Source organism: Delphinapterus leucas, chromosome 4 (assembly GCF_059928025.1).
Source record: "Delphinapterus leucas isolate spDelLeu-1000000601 "Yukka" chromosome 4, BTC_Dleu_Yukka2, whole genome shotgun sequence".
Taxonomy (NCBI): Eukaryota; Metazoa; Chordata; class Mammalia; order Artiodactyla; family Monodontidae; genus Delphinapterus; species Delphinapterus leucas.
In genome coordinates, this window is record NC_143132.1 from 100,473,700 (window position 1) to 100,491,281 (window position 17,582).

The 17,582-nt window shown below is 31.6% G+C and overlaps 1 protein-coding gene across 1 annotated transcript in view; it reads left to right on the forward strand.

The window, feature by feature from the left end:
* SI (sucrase-isomaltase) overlaps positions 1 to 17,582 on the forward strand; it is a 100,354-nt gene that overhangs the window by 69,021 nt on the left and 13,751 nt on the right. Inside the window, exons 33-39 of the mRNA XM_089910924.1 lie at positions 1,378 to 1,437; positions 4,881 to 4,997; positions 6,299 to 6,386; positions 7,290 to 7,428; positions 14,021 to 14,154; positions 15,456 to 15,490; positions 15,578 to 15,694. Coding sequence (XP_089767050.1) covers positions 1,378 to 1,437; positions 4,881 to 4,997; positions 6,299 to 6,386; positions 7,290 to 7,428; positions 14,021 to 14,154; positions 15,456 to 15,490; positions 15,578 to 15,694 — 690 coding nt within the window. The remainder of the gene's footprint in view (positions 1 to 1,377; positions 1,438 to 4,880; positions 4,998 to 6,298; positions 6,387 to 7,289; positions 7,429 to 14,020; positions 14,155 to 15,455; positions 15,491 to 15,577; positions 15,695 to 17,582) is intronic.

Genomic DNA, 17,582 nt, shown 5'->3' on the forward strand with positions numbered 1-17,582 from the left:
GGGTCATTTAAATGTTTGTACTTCTCTTAAAAACATCTCATTGATAAAAGAAACAATGTTTGTAAAAGCTATACTTATAGTATTCCTGACTTGAACAGGGAATATAATTCATTGTATTTCATTTAAGCAATAATATCCCAACCTGTGTATATTAACACATTATAGAAAGCATCCTGATTTGGCTTATATATAAAGAGTAAAGAAAAAATCCACTAGTCATAACTAGAATGAAAAAAATCCCATAATGGGAGATGTAATTAAATGAAATATGGGAGCCTTTTTGGATCTTGGACCAAAGATAGAATGTTAGTGATAAAAGTGGTGAAATTCGAACATGGACTGGAGATTAGTTAATAATATTCTACTAATGTTAATTTCTTCATTTTGATAATTGTACAGTGGTTATAAATATGTTAATATTAGGGGAAGAATAGTGAAGTGTATAGAAAAACACTAGGTATAATGTTTGTGATGTTTATATAAGTCTGAAAATATTTCAAAATAAAAAGGTAAAAGTAAAATAGAAAAACTTATGTGATAAACAGTGAAAAATCATGTTTTAAGAAACATTACAGGTATACAGTACTGACTATAGAAAGGGATTTTTTTTCTTCTTACTTTCTCCTCATTTTATATTTTCTCATTCTATACATTTTCTCAGATTTCTACCTTTCAAGCACTATTCTCTATCAACAACTAATTCCTTGTATGTAATTACCACTCTGTGGATTATTTACATTTTTATATGGGACTTTCTAATTTCTACAACATAGATTTATATCCCAGAGCTTTTGGCCTGATTGAATTTGGGCTCTGTTCTGTGTTTGTGGTTGCAGTAAAAGAAAACATTGGTAGGCAGGGGGGCAGGGGCTGGAGTAGGTGTGTGGGAAAGAGGAGGATTTAGTACTAACTGCAAAAACCAAGGAGATATTTGCCTCAGCATGGCATCATCCAACTCAGATCTTCAATTCCTTTCATATAAAAATATACTTTTTGTTTTTAGATTTTAATCCTGGAGTAATTACAGAAAGAGTTTTAATATACCACATTAAATTAAATTTAGAATATGCTTTTCATATTAATTCTTGACCAGACCTTTTGGTTACATGCATTGTTTGCAAAATCGCTACTGACCACAAAGGATGGTATTCTTTTCCTTATTTGCCCTACTAAAGAGGAGATTCATATGGAAAGTGGGAATAGTTTGCAAATGATACATATACCAGAACACAAACTGAAAAAAATAATTGAAGGAATTACTGATCTGGGGATCTTGAGTCTGTAATATGCTTCTAAAACTCTATTACACTTTGTTTACAACAGTCATACCACACTGAATTTATTTTGAACGGTTTCCCATTTCTTCTCTCTTTGTAGGTTTGGCCAGATTTGCCAAATGTAACAAAAGATGAAAGTCTAATAGATGAAGCTGTTAATGTAAGTTCCATATTGATTAACTATTTAACTGAAAGAAATTCAGCACTGGGATTTAATGAAGACTTTGACCAATAATTCAATTTTAATACTTTCCTTAAAAAAGTGATGGCTGGGGCTTCCCTGGTGGCGCAGTGGTTGAGAGTCCGCCTGCCGATGCAGGGGACACAGGTTAGTGCCCCAGTCCGGGAGGATCCCACATGCTGCAGAGCGGCTGGGCCCGTGAGCCATGGCCGCTGAGCGTGCGTGTCTGGAGCCTGTGCTCCGCAGCGGGAGAGGCCACAACAGTGAGAGACCCGCGTACTGCAAAAAAAAAAAAAAAATGTGATGGCTTATTTTCTAATTCTCTATATCAGACCATATTAAATCAGATTTATTTATTTTTTAAAATACCAACATGTTTCAGTCACTCTATGAAGCAATTTTACATTTTATTGGATTTAATCCAAGGAACAATTATTTTTTTTTATTTAATTTTTTTTTGTAGTAAGAATGCTTAACATGACACTTACTCTTAAAATTTTAAGTTTAAGATATAGCATCCTTCACCCTAAGGACAGTATTGTACAGCAGATCACTAGAACTTATTCATCTCATGTAACTGACACTTTATGACTATTGAATAGCAGCTCCCAATTACCCCTGGAAACCCAGTCCCTGGCAACTACCATTCAACTCTCAGATTCTATGAGTTTGACTATTTTAGATACCTCATATAAGTGGAATTGTGCAGTATTTGTCTTTCTATAAATGGCTGATTTTACTCAGTTTAGCATAGTGTCCTTAAAGTTTATTCATGTTGCCCCGTATTGGAGAAACTCCTTCTTTTTGAAGACTGAATAGAATTCCATTGTATATACCACATTTTCTTTATCAGTTCATCCGTCAATGGACATTTATTTCAATATCTTCACTCTTGTAAATAATGCAGCAATAAATATAGGAGTTCAGATACCTCTTTGAAATCCTGATTTTAGGTCTTTTTGGATAAATGTCCCCAAATGGGAGTGCTGGATCATATGGTAGTTCTATTTTTAATTTTTGGAAGAATTTTAATACTGTTTTTCTCAGTGGCTGCACCACTTTTTTATTCCCACGAACAGTGTACAGGCATCCAGTTTCTCCACATCTTCACCAACACTTGTTTTCTCTGTTTTTTGGATAATAGACATCCCAACAGGTGTAAGGTGACATCTCACTGTGGTTTTGATTTGCATTTCCCTGATGACTAGTGATGTTGAACATCTTTTCATCTATCTGTTGGCCATTTGTACGTGTTCTTTAGAGAAATGTCTATTCAAATCTTTGCCCATTTTCTAAGTCGGTTATAGTGTTTTCTCTATTGGGTTGTAGGTTACCTTTTCATTTTGTTGATTGTTTCTTATTCTGTGCAAAACCTTTTTAGTTTGATGTAGTCTCACTGGTCTATTTTTGGTTTCTTGCCTGTGCTTTTGGTGTCATATCCATAAAATCTTTGCCAAGACCATTGTCATGAAGCTTTTCCCTTATGTTTTTTCCTAGAAGTTTTGCAGTTTCGGGTGTTACATTTAGGTCTTTAGTCCATTGTGGTTTGATTTTTGTCTATGGTATAAGATAAGGATCTGATTTCATTCTTTCACATGTGAATATCCAGTTTTCCCAGCACCATTCATTAAATAGACTATACTTTCCTCATTGTATATTCTTGGCACCCTTATCAAAGGTCAGTTGACTATAGTGTGGATTGATTTCTGGGCTCTTTATTCTGTGCCATTGGCCTATGTGTTTATTTTTATGCCAAGACCATACTTTTAATTACTGTAGCTTTGGAATATATTTTGAAATCAGGAAATGTGATGCCTTCAGCTTTGTTCTACTTAAGCAAGATGATTTTGCCTATTCAAGGACTTTCATGGTTCCAAATACATTGTAGGATTGTTTTTTATATTTCTTGAAAAGATGCCATTGGGATTTTGACAGGGGTTGCATTGAATCTACAGATTGCTTTCAATACTATGGACATTTTAACAATATTAATTATTTCAGTTCATGAGCATGGATTATCTTTCTATTTTTCTGTTTCTTCAATATCTTTCAGTAATGTTTTGCAGTTTTCAGCGTACAGATCTTCATCTCCTTAGTCAAGTTTATTCCTAAGTATTTTATTGTTGTTTGTTGCTACTGTAAATGAGATTATTTCCCTTTCAAACCGTTTATTTTAGTCTATAGAGATGTAACTGACTTTTGCATGTTGATTTTGTATCCTGTAACTTTCCTGAATGTATTTATTAGTTCTAATAGTTGTGTGTGTGTGTGTGTGTGTGTGTGTGTGTGTTCTTTAGAGATTTCTATATATAAGATTACATCATCTATAAACAGGGACACTTTCACTTCTTCCTTTCTGATTAGGATGCTTTTTTTCCCCCTTATTCATTTCTAGTTATTTGGGCTAGGATTTCCAGGACTATGTGGAATAGAAGTGGCAAGAGTGAGCATCCTTGCCTTGTTTCTGATATGAACTAAAACTCTGAAAGATTTTTTCTAAATGAGTATATTAGCTGTGGGCATTTATTATAGAGACTTTATCATGTTGAAGTAATTTCTTTCTATTCCTAGTTTGTTGAGAGTTTTTATCATGAAAGAGTGTTGAATTTTATCAAATAGAGTTTCTGCATTACTTATTGGTATGACCATGTGATTTTTTTTTTTTTTTCTTTTTTTGCGGTACGCGGGCCTTTCACTGTTGTGGCCTCTCCCATTGCGGAACACAGGCTCCGGACGCGCAGGCTCAGCGGCCATGGCTCACAGGCCTAGCCGCTCCACGGCATGTGGGATCTTCCCAGACCGGGGCATGAACCCGTGTCCCCTGCATCGGCAGGCGGACTTTCAACCACTGCACCACCAGGGAAGCCCTGACCATGTGATTTTTATCATTCATTCTGTTGATGTGCTGAATCACAATGATTGATTTTTGTATGTTAAATAATCCTTGCCTCACAGGAAAAAATCCCACTTATTCATGGTGTATGAGCCTTTTAATGTGCTGTTGAATGTGATTGCTAATATTTTGGTTGAGGATGTTTGCATCTCTACTCATCAGATATTGTTAGGTTGTCTGAAACTAGAAATGTGTCCATTTCTTCTAGGTTATCCAGTCTGTTGTATAATTATTTATCATGGCCTCTTACAATGCTTTCTATTTCTGTGACATCAGCTGTAATTCTCATCTTCTCTTTTTTTCTTAGTCTAGCTAACAGTTTGTAAATTTTGTATATGCTGTCTATAAGAAACTCAGTTTAGATTTAAGGACACACATAGGCTTGAGTGGCTGGAGGAAAATCATACACATTCATTAAAGTTGAGATCAGGCTGCCTTCACTATCACTTGTTAATCTGACAGATAAATGTGTGACTGACTGGTCTCTCTTATGACTTTCTATATGTGGCTCTAAATTTTGTTTTTACAGGGTTCCAGAGCTCATGTAGCTTTTCCAGATTTCTTCAGGAACTCCACAGCAGAGTGGTGGACAAGGGAAATTATAGATTTCTACAATAACCAGATGAAGTTTGATGGCTTGTGGATTGTAAGTAAACTTCAATTTATATTTTAAGTTATTTATTGTGTATGGATTATGCAAAATTCTTACTAGATTTTAATAATGTTAACAAAGTATTCTTTATGAAATTAGCTCACTCATTTTTTCCATAGAACTTTCTTATGCAAAAGACTGCTAAAATGCAGTTTTAACAATTCAGTTTAAGTATTTAGTTGCTTTTTCCTGAATATTAAAGTTGAATATTTTCAACTTGACCAAGAGACCAAAATAGTCTCTTTATGTAATGATATATAAATGCTTATAAATATTTATTTTATTTTCATTCAATACAGATATGTCTCACACTCGACTGTCAGTCTTTGGTGTAAGAAGTCATAAACTCTTACAGATGTAGCAAAATCATCTTCTAAATAATATCCTAATTTTAACTTTAAAATGCTGGCAATAAGATTTTTAATATAATTTTGAGATAACATAAAAAGAATTTACTTTATCACAAGTAAATATTTAATACAGGAGATATTTATGTAATACTTATCTAGTTTTTTGGAGGTGACATTTCTACTCTGCTGATTTTTCAATATGTATGCATTAATTTACTTACTTTTTTAATTAAAGAAACTTATAGGGGTGCTGTTATGTACAAGCCTTGAGGATGTAAAGTTGTATAAAGATAGTTTTTTTTAATTATATAAAGTTATATAGTATAAGGGATTCCATTAAATATATCCCCAATAATTATATCTTGATCCAGAAAAGATAACCTTTTTATGATGGAGGAATCACCTTTAAATAGCAACTAATTTATATATTTATATGATGGCCCGTTTATATATGGTTACTAAAATTCTGAAATGTGTACTCAATAGAGATACTCTGAAATTTTCTGTATTTGTGGTTTTAAAAAATTTAAATTTAAAAAATTTTCTATTATCTTGTGGTTTTAAAAACCACAAACCATTGCTTTAAAAAAATTGATACAAGTCTCCAAGGCAGAAATGGAGGGAAAGGCATGGGGGAATATACACTATTATAATTTAATGTCTAGAAACATAGAAAATAATTCACTTTTATATAGATTTTATCTACAGAGAAAAATAGGACATTTTATGGTTTTCAAAAGGAGATGTGAATTGTAAAATGTTAAGAAAGACTGAGCTAAACTAAATTCTTTAGTATTGTTGAGATGCCTTATACTTTTGCTTTTTAGAATAGTAAAGTACTATTATTCAAATATCCTACTTTAATTTACTGGGTCTCTGAATTAGTTCTTTTAAGAAGGTATGCCCTAAATTTGTTTTTTGTTTACTTTTCTTTCTCTTTTTAAGGATATGAACGAACCATCAAGCTTTGTAAATGGAACAACTACTAATCAATGCAGAAATACAGAGCTAAATTATCCACCTTATTTCCCAGGTACAATATTGCTGCTGTGCCTTGGCTGTTATCATGCTATTATTATTTATTAATCAGGTTTATATACCTTATGACATAGAGAACAGGATTCACATTTCCAATACTCACTACCCATCTACACACTGGACCACATCTCAACCCATTACCAATATCATCTAAATCATCTAACATTACTTCAAGAAGAAAACTCAAGAAACATGTTTTATCTATATGAACAGATTTCTAAATTTGAAGTTGTTACTTTGATTTTCTTAAGAATCTTCCCAGATGTGAGAATTCTAAATATTCTTTAAGATAAAAAATTAAAATCTTTTATAAAGATTTTTTAAAGTTTTTCTTTATTAGGAAAAAAGTGAAACAATGCTAACAACACTTCTTTGGCTGTCCCTGACCTAGGAGGGAAAAGTACAGTCTTTCAACATTCATCCTCATGCTCTTATGTAGGCAGTAAACTGCATAAACAGTTACATCTAAAGTGATGGCAAAGCTCTGAAAATTTGCATCTGAAACTGAGAAAATATGCCAGGGCTTTATGTTAGCAAATGGATTTTTTTAAAAAAATCTATTTAATCAGTATTTCTCATCTAAATGCATAAAATATAGTAGACTTTTCGGAGTACACTTACTTTTCAGGTTTTTATGAGTTCATGTTAATTAGTAACATTTTTATTATTGAATATAGTAAAATTGTGCACATATTTTCCAGCCACAACTGTAATTGCAATCACATTGCAGACCATTTTTTCATTTATAATTAGCATAAACAAAGTGCACAAATGGTTGAAAAATCAATAATATTTTCAAACAATGATTGTTTTGCCAAAATAATTTATAGTTACAATTTACATATTTCAATATAAGTTACTTTATAACATATTAATTTTTTTTATTAATTCTCCCCAGAACTCACAAAAAGAACTGATGGATTACATTTCAGAACCATGTGTATGGAAACTGAGCAGATTCTTAGTGATGGATCATCCGTTTTGCATTACGATGTTCACAATCTATATGGATGGTCACAAGCGAAACTTACTTATGAGTAAGCAATCTTCATAATCATCATTTCTGACTCTTATTTTTTAGATATTAAATTTAATGTTACCTCTTTTGAGTCCTTCCCTGCTGACCTTATCTTACTTGGTCCTTCATGGCACTTAGAATAATTGTCTCTTTCTCTGTATCTTTGTTTTAAATTTTTATCCAATTCCCAAAAGAACCCTGAACCATTTTATTTTGTTCCCCAGTATGCACCCAGCTTATAGTAGCAAAATGCCTAACAAATAGTCGGTGCTCAAAGAATAATTTTTAATGAATAATTGAGTAAATAATATATAGTTTGATGTCACTAATTAAAACATGAAATCTGACTAAATCTGCTATTTAAATCCATTATTAGCAAATAAGAATAAATGTCAATGACCTTAAGCTTCTTAAATGTTAATATCCATATTAAACAAAATCTTATATGAGGCTAATGATGATGGAATACAGGCCATTCTTTGAGTATCAAGTCTTTATTAACACTGTGCAATAAAATGTTCTGCAATGATAGAAATGTTCTATAATTCTCTATTGTCCAATATGGTAGCCACTAGCCATATATGGTTGTTGAGCAATGTGGCTAGTGTGACTCAGGAATAGAATTTAAAATTTTATTTAATTTTCATAAATGTAAATTAAATAGCCCCACATGGCTAGTGGTCACTATATTACACAGTGCAGCTCTAGATCACTGGTTCTTAACTACACACTGTAATCAACTGGAGATTATTTTTTTAATTTTTATTTTATATTGGAGTATATTTGATTTACAATGTTGTGTTAGTTTCAGGTGTAGAGCAAAGTGATTCAGTTATGTGTATACATATATATATTCTTTTTCAAATTCTTTTCCCATTTAGCTTGTTACAGAATATTGAGTAGAGTTACCTGTGCTATACAGCCTGTCCTTGATGGTTATCTATTTTAAATATAGTTCAAACTGAAGATTTTTTAATAAATGCTGATTTAATTAATCTGAACTATAGCATAAGCATCTGAATTTTTAAAAATCCCCCAGATGGTTCTAATGAGTATCCAGGGTTGAAAACCATGGTTCTAATATATGACGGAAGTTGGAAAAAGAATGAAAAGCATTTTGGAGTAAAGGGTATGGGTAATATTTCCTCACTTAGTGAAACATGCTTATCTTATTTCTAGCACTAAATTCTTTTTCAACCTAGAATATGTGAATTATTTGATATTATTACGTGAATGAATGACTACAGGTTTGTTGACCAAATCCCAATGTAAGGGCACTAAGAACATACAGAAAGACTAAGGAATGTCAGCAGGACAGGAATAAAGATGCAGAGAATGGACTAGAGGACATAGGGAAGGGGAAGGGCAAGCTGGAACAAAGTGAGAGAGTAGCATTGACATATATGCACTACCAAATGTACAATAGATAGCTAGTTGGAAGCAGCTGCCTAGCACAGGGAGGTCAGCTTGGTGCTTTGTGACCACCTAAAGGGGTGGGATACAGAGGGTGGGAAGGAGACGCAAGAGGGAGGGGATATGGGGATATATGTATGCATATAGCTGATTCACTTTGTTATACAGCGGAAACTAACACAACATTGTAAAGCAATTTTACTCCAAAAAAGATGTTAAAAAAAAAAAAAGAGTAAACAAACTGACAAAAAAAAATCTGTGTAATGTGATAGATACTACAATAGTGTTATGAGAAACAAGGAGAGTGCTCAGCTAACTCTATCAGGAAAATAGAAGTGACATCAAAAGAAAAGTTATCATTTGAACTGATCTTGAAGAAAAAAAAGAAATATGCTGGGGAGTAAAGGAAGGAAACTACATTTCACCAAGGCAAAGAAAGTAAATAAAATTTGTCATAAGCTATTTCTAGGATATCTATGGCCACCTAAACCATAATAAGTGCATTATAGCTTCTACAATTGGGATCTCTGGATACGAATCATGGATTTGCTCTTTGTCAATCTGTGACAAGGATATGGTTGGCACACTTCTAGGATTTAATGAATGTGTCAGTATGTTACTAGACAATGCCAATGAATTTAAAATCTCCATGGAGAGAGGAATAATAATCAATTAAAATATATTTGGCTAAGTGGAAATAAAACAACGCTGGTTCCTGGGAAATAAGGATCTGAGGTGGGGATGAATTTCCTTGTCTTGTGCTAGAATTTTGTGTTGTTTGACAATAACATCAAAATAGAGGCTCTTCAAGATTATAAATTCTATTATGCAGTAATTCAAAGTTGTGTATAAAGAGAAACTACTCTGGAGAAACACTGACAATGTCAACTTGAAAAAATTCATAATAAATATTTTGTAATATAAAAAAAAGAGTAAACAAACTGGTCTTCAATAATGCCTTTTTATTGGGACAAATGCTTCTTTAGTTAACCCTACTGGAGCATAATATTGGAGCACAATTATCCTCAGCTAACCTCACTTTACCATAAAGCTATAGATATTAAACATAACAAAAATATTGAGAAGTGAGTGATGAACTCTTTGGCAAAACTTATGCATCTTGAGATGAAAGTATGTACTTTAAGGAAAATTGGAAGAAAATATTTTTTTCATAGAGGGCAGTAAATTGAACTTCTGGAGCACATTACAGAATCTAGCATGGTTCCTGACACACTGTAGTATGTTTAGTAAATGTAAGTGAATCAATTTTTATCTCACCACAACTATCAAAATTATATAAGTAAATTCAAGGCAAAAGTAGGTAAATTTCTAAATAGTTGATATACAAAGGTGTTTAGAGATGTTTAAGACCCATTTTTAACTCTTAAATAACATTATGAAGAAGATATCAGTACAATCTTCTAAAGAACATCCCTTTAATAATGTTAATTTTGCTCCTGTCCATAAAAATTTTCAGTAAAATTTAACCACATTTTGTTTAAGTTAAACAGATTAATAAATTTTAAATGTTGAGTTAGAAAGCCCAATTTATGCATAGCTATAGACTTTTTATATCTTTTAAATACTTTCTTACTATTTATTTTTTTCAGTTATATGAGAAAAGAAATTGTTGAACTCTCCTTCAGATATTTTAGAGATTAAATATAGTCATTATACGTTTAAGACCTTGACAAATGTAAAAGGATGCTATAAATAAATTATGTTTAAGCAAATAATGGAGAGTAAAGACTTTTTATCATTTGAGAAAACTGAAAGGATTAAGAGTGTAATTTATTTCTTAAGTTACTCAGACTGTACCATTTTATTGTTCCTTTCTGTGACTCATTTTCTGTTTTCAAAATTGGCACACATTTGACATTCACCTAGTTCTTGTTATTGTGCTCTTCACTTAACATGAAACAAACAACCGAAACAAGGAAAGAACAGAATGAGTGGATGCAGAAATAGGAGGTAAATAATCAGCTTGAAAGACTGCAAACAGTTTCATAGAAAAAACCTTGGAGATCAGTGGCAAATGAAGAAGTTTCATGTATAAATCCCATACAAAAAGTTTTCAGTCTTCAATTGATCTTTGTCTTATTTAAAATTCAATATTGTACTGAAATAAAGCCTATGCTTCAGATATAGGGAGAAATATATTTTTAAAATTTCAAATTGTGTGTTTAAATCTCAGATAATTATCCAAGGATTATACAGCTATATATTCCATACTTTCATCTTCAACAATACCTTGAATGACTTTTGAGAGTACTATATATTTTTCATTAGAGAGAACCTAGAAAAATCAAAATCTTTGACTCCCTTTGGAAGTTCAGGTTATGTTAAGTATATAATTTTTAAGTAAATGCCCAAGATTTTTGTAATCTTAATTTAGAATGAAATAAAAATGCTAATAAATATATGTTCTTTTCTCAGATATTCCTAGAGACTGGGTTATTTAACAACTTGGAAAATTATGTTGCTTTTCGATGTTTAGTGAATCTAACCTGAAGAATAAGAGGGGCTTTTTTTGGGGGAGAATTGTGTACTATAGGAAGTGACCTCTTCTTGCAATTTTTTTAACAAAAAATAAGACCAGTATAGATTAAAAAAAGAAAAACACTATACAGGTCATATATAATTTGGAAGTTTTCTTGGTTATAGCTGTAACTTTCTCTTAATTAACTGTTAGTAACTTGGAAAAATATGGAATATGTGTCTCTTAGATATTACTTTCTGATTACTATGGCTGAGTTGAACATTGATATAGCTGGTATCAATGTTTAAAAAAGGTTGAGATCTGAATCCATAAAACCATTTCCATGGTTTAGACTTTCACATTCTTCTCACTAAAGAAATCTCAAATTTAAGATTTACTTATACACTCAGAAACAATGGAAATATTTCAGCTTATAAAAATTGTTATCCAACTCTAAACTAAAACTGAAATTACATTTTCTGATCTAATGGTGAGTCTCTTTGAGTTGTGAAACTGGCAAGTTACTATTTCTAATGGATAGTAAATATATAATACTAAATTTTTTGCTTTCTAAAAATATAATTCAAAAAAAGTCTTTAGTTTCAAAGAGATTTTTTAAATAAACATTGAGAGAAACAATCCTGTATAACTTTCTCTTCTTTGAGCATTACTGGTCAGTATTCTAAAATAATTTAATATCACCCAGTCAGAGACAGCAGTATTGGGGGTATATTTACCAATTGATTTCATCAGTAATTAAAAACAGTAGTCAACTTAATCATTTTGAAATTATTATCTTTAGAAACCATGACAAAAATAAAGATATTTATTTATTGTTAGGGCTTTAAACTATTTAATTTTTTTTTCAGTTCAATATTCTCCTTTCACATAACCCACATTTGTAATCTACATGTACGTTTTCTAAAAGTCATTGTTTTCCTTTAGAAGGACTTTTTTTCCCAATAACATAAGACATTTTTATAACTTTTCTAATACTTTTCAAAAACTGCTCATGTAGACAATTATAAACATGTAATAAAAATGTTTCTGTAACACAATATTGAAATTCTTTTTATAAGCTAAATTTTCCAAATCAACTTGTAACAGAGAACAAACTGTATTATGGTTGAAAAGTGTTTCTTAAAATTAAATTAAGTTCATTGTGATTAACCATCTGTAAAGTTGGAGCATGGTGGAAATGTCTACAAAATATTTATAGCTATGTAATTTTAAATTATAGTTTTAGTGGTGGCAAGTGATTTCCCAAATAAGAAATATTCTGTGAAGGGTTACAAAGGAGATTTTTCTAATACAAGAGGTTAGATTTCCCTTAAAAGAAAATTGTTATGAAAATATTTTATGCAGAATTCTTCTCAATCAGAATTCTTCTCAATCAGAAATCTAAAAAGGTTATCAACTTAAAGCCTCAGTAAAGACTTTTTGCAAAAGTAAGACATAAGGCAGAAAAAAAGAACCTTCAAGAATATGTATGTCTTGTATGTGGAAACATTAAAGATTTGGGACAACTCTATCCTTGTAAATAATTTTTATATCAATTAAATAAAATGAATTTTCTTTACCAATTAACTAAACTTAAGATATGTTTCCATGAAGATTTCTAAACTGATCATCAGTTCTTCCATTCCCTATATAAATATACATTCATTTCTTGTTAAGTGTCTGCAAATACGTGTGACATATGTTAAATATATTACTGATTCTCAATTGACTAGATCCTTTATATTTGTTATAAAAAATGAAGCAGTGAAGATGGTTTTCTTATATGATTTTTTTAAAGAGAGACATACAAGTAGGAAATTTTAAGTTAGCAAATACAATATTGTTTATACTATCAACAGATGGTTCAATATATCATCATATATCTGTTTAAAATATTTTCAGTTTCCTGTAATTTTGAGATATTCATGAATTCAAAAGTTTCTTAAGCTACTATTGTACGTATTAGGTGTAAGGAATATAAAGAAGATTAAGTCAGTCCTTAACCTCAAGAATCTCAAGGTGTCATTTAAGAAGCTTTATGTATAAACAAATCAGTACAATTACTGTGGTCCATCTTTAACAAGGATATGATTAGATACAGTTTATAACATGGTAATGGGTTATAAATCTGCCTAATTAAGTATTTGAAATATTTCCTCCTAATATAGTTCTCTGGTCCTTGTTCATATACAAATTATTTTAAGTAATATAAAAATAAACATTTTCTTTCCAATTAATATATATATATATGAATACTCCCTAAAACAGGGAGTATTATAGCAAATATTCTCTGCAGAGTAATATGAAGATTAAATGTTGACAAGTTATAAATAAGAAGGGTTGGAGCAATTAATGGAGCCTAAATCTTTATAAGAGAACACATTTAAGTAGAATAAAATGTGTTCATTCAAAAACTTTCAATATAATTAGTTGATTTGATAATATCAATAGTTGATTTGTATTCACTGAACCAATAAATAAAGGGCCACTTAGACATGTCACTCTGGAAAATGTTGGAAGGAAAAAAGATGTCCTTCATGCTTGTAAGGATTTTATAGTATAATGAGCAAAGACTCACTTATAAAGAGCTAGTCGTAATAAGAGACAGCATAGACACCATAAATCGGATAGTTTTTTCTTTAATGAAGTGGTCCTAAGTAGAAATATCCAAAGAAAATACCTCATATAAAAACTTATAGATCCTCTCCATCTATATTAGTGCATTGCAGAAGGCAACTGGCAAAAGAGGAATTGTTATTTCTCGTTCCACATATCCTACGGCTGGAAGATGGGTAGGACACTGGCTTGGAGACAGCTATGCAAAATGGGACAATTTGGACAAATCTATCATTGGTATGTGAGAGTCACCATCTTTATCATTATTCTTTTAAATCTTCTATTAGGTATTCACTTTTGCTAGTTCATATACTTTGTAAGTCCTCCACTGAAATGTGCTTTTGGCATCATATTTTATGACAAACAGCATAATGAAAAGGCAATGGGCCAGAAAGCAGGATCTAGTTTATTTTGAGAAAATAATTTCATCCCTTTTGGTCTCAGTTTCCTTTTATGAAAGGGCAAGATATGGGAAGGATAACATATAGAACTAAGAATAGAAATGCTTAGAAATTCTAGATTCTAGGGAATAAGAATCACTCATAGATGCTAAAGTGTGAAACATCTCAAACCAAATTTTGAAAGTTTTCTAACAATAGTTGGATAAAGAGTAAATGAAATATTATTTTAAAGAGAATATTTTTCTGTTTCATATCTAGACATAAAAATTCTTTACTATTTATATTAGGATTCAAGGAAAACAATCAATGTTTAGAGATATTCCTTTAAAAGAAGACCTGGGAATTCACATGCTTTCTATTTTATTAAAATGATCATTCCTCAGGAGATTTTTAGCTAATAAGGATAATTCAATTTGTTTCATATAATGAGACCTATGGTTAAATAATTACAGAGACAGCATTTTATTTTAAAAATAAAACCAAGGAAGACTTCCCTGGTGGTGCAGTGGTTAAGAATCCGCCTGCCAATGCAGGGAACACAGGTTTGAGCCCTGGCCCGGGAAGATCCCAGATGACACGGAGCAACTAAGCCTGTGCTCCATAACTACTGAGCCTGCACTCTAGAGCCCACGAGCCACAACTACTGAAGCCCGAGTGCCTAGAGCCCGTGCTCCGCAACAAGAGAAGCCACTGCAATGAGAAGACCACGCACCACAAGGAACAGTAGCCCCTGCTCGCCGCAGCTAGAGAAAGCCTGCATGCAGCAACGAAGACCCAATGCGGCCATAAATAAAAAATAAATAAATAAATAAATTTTTAAAAAAAGGAACCACTAACACTTTCTTCTCATACTATAATGTGTTCGTAACAGTTTTGTGATCTAAATGTGTCATCTTGAAAGTGTCAAGGAGGCATTATTAGAGTGTCTTATTTTTATAAATGTCATTAACATTATAAAGTAAAAAATACATAAATTTCATGGGAAGAAATGATAGAAAAGTATATTAATAATCTGAAAAATATTTCATTGAATTAGAGGTCAGTATTAGAAATAGAACATCTTCATAAATAGAAAAAAAACAGATGTCAAAATATATGAAATAGTGGCCTTCTATAATTTTTTCCTAATTTTTTTAGGTATGATGGAATTTAGTTTGTTTGGAATGTCATATGTAAGTAGCTCTATTCCTTTTATCTTCATCACTTGTTAATATTAAGAAACAAACTATTAAAATTAATTAAATATAACTGTATTTTAGACTGGAGCAGATATCTGTGGTTTCTTCAACAATTCAGAATATCAGCTCTGTGCCCGCTGGATGCAACTTGGAGCATTTTATCCAAATGCAAGAAATCACAACACTGCCTTTGCTGGAGTATGTAATTACTGCATTTACTCTCATTCCTTTGCCCCACTAACCTTAAACGTTTTTTAATAGAATTCACCCTTCCTGGCTGATTTCCGGATAAATGTTTTGAATCTCTTTACATTTACTGATGGCATCTGAGCCCATCACTCTGAGAAGTTTCTGACTTGGGTTTTCTTTATACTTTGGGGTTCAAGACTTGGTTAGCTGGCATAATTACTGCTGTTCTATATAATTTTGAATTAGCCAGAAAAAAAAATTCCTTCTGGAAATTATTCCAAACCTGGACAGAACGATAAAAAAAAATCAGTTTCAAACTAAATAATTAGAAAAATCATTTAAAATCAATGCACGAAATGGGCAGATTTAAAAAGCAAATGTTTTAAAAATGAGTTGAGAAACAGAAAAAAATAAAAGGAAAAGGGAATCATGAAAACTAATTTCTGAGTGGTGACACTATTTACTATATACTTTACTAAACTGGAAGAACTTTTGGAGACAATAATAAAAATTATGAAAAAGTATAAACAATTGCAAGCAATATATAAGTAAGTGCTAAATTTTGTTATACTTTCAGTGAAGACATATAGAAGAAAGATAAATTACCAAAATGCACCTCATGGAAGAACTGTAGACAGAGCTGGTCTTTTAAGGATGGGTTCCAGCCATAGTAACCGAATGGTAGAGCTCAACATGAGTTTTGAATTCTTCATGTCACCCTGGGAAATTTTTTGTCAGAATAGAAGGGAGAATTTATATTAGAAAATGAAAAATAAAAATGAAAATCTATACAAAGTTAGAAGGCAGTATGGGACCACATTTTGGAAAAATTTGAAAGTTGGGCAATAGAGACAACTTGATGGGATAGGAATATTTTAGCAGGAAAACTTTATGTCAGTAATGAAATTCAGAAAGCTGTATTGTTGGGAGAGTGAGGCATGAATCAATAAAATCCTGAACAGGGATTCATTGAACAAGAATTCATTGAAAATCTATTATTTAATATTTACAAAATCCCTGCCCTAATACTTTAATATAATGCAGGAATGATAGAGATAACAGATAATAGACAATTATATATATATATATATATATATATATATATATATATGTAAAACAGCAGGTACAAATAAATCATATGAGGAAAAACTAGAGTAAGCTAAAATGATAGAGATTTGTGGGTGTTCTGGTTTAGAAGGGATGCTCAAGGTGGTCCTCTTGGATGAAGTGACATTAGCATTAGAGCAGAGACTTGAGTTGAGGAAAGCAACAAATTTACATATATGGGGGAGAATTCCAGTTCTGGGGAACAAGTGAAAGACTCCAAGATGTGAATGTGGCTGGAGCTTTTGAGAAGATGAAATGGGAGAGGGAAAGACTGATGAAGTACTTCTGAATAAAAATCTACAGAACTCAACTTAAGTTTAATTATGAGGTAATATAATTGAATTTAGGAATGTATGGTTTAGAATTAAATGCTTGTGTTTTATCATGTTAAAACTGAAATAACATCAACAAAGTCAGTATGCAACAGATATGATCTTTGCCTTTTCTAACTTGACTTTGAATCTAGTAACAGTAGGATCATATTGATATATAGCTTAATATTTCTTGGACCATTGCACTTTCAAGGTTTTGCCTATTCTAACACTACATGTACCAGTGAGAGCAATGGGTCATCATTCAAACGTTCTTACTACTTAAATCTAGTAAAGTTGGAATCTTCATAGATATGATACAACTCTTAAGGGCTCTGCTCCTATTAATAACAACAAGAAAACGTTGCAAGTGTTGCCCCCTGGAGTTATGTAGCAGCCTTGTTTTTTCCCTTGGTATAAACTAGAATGTAAAATACTAATCACTCTCATTATTTTTTTTAGCCAGTAAGTGCAATAAC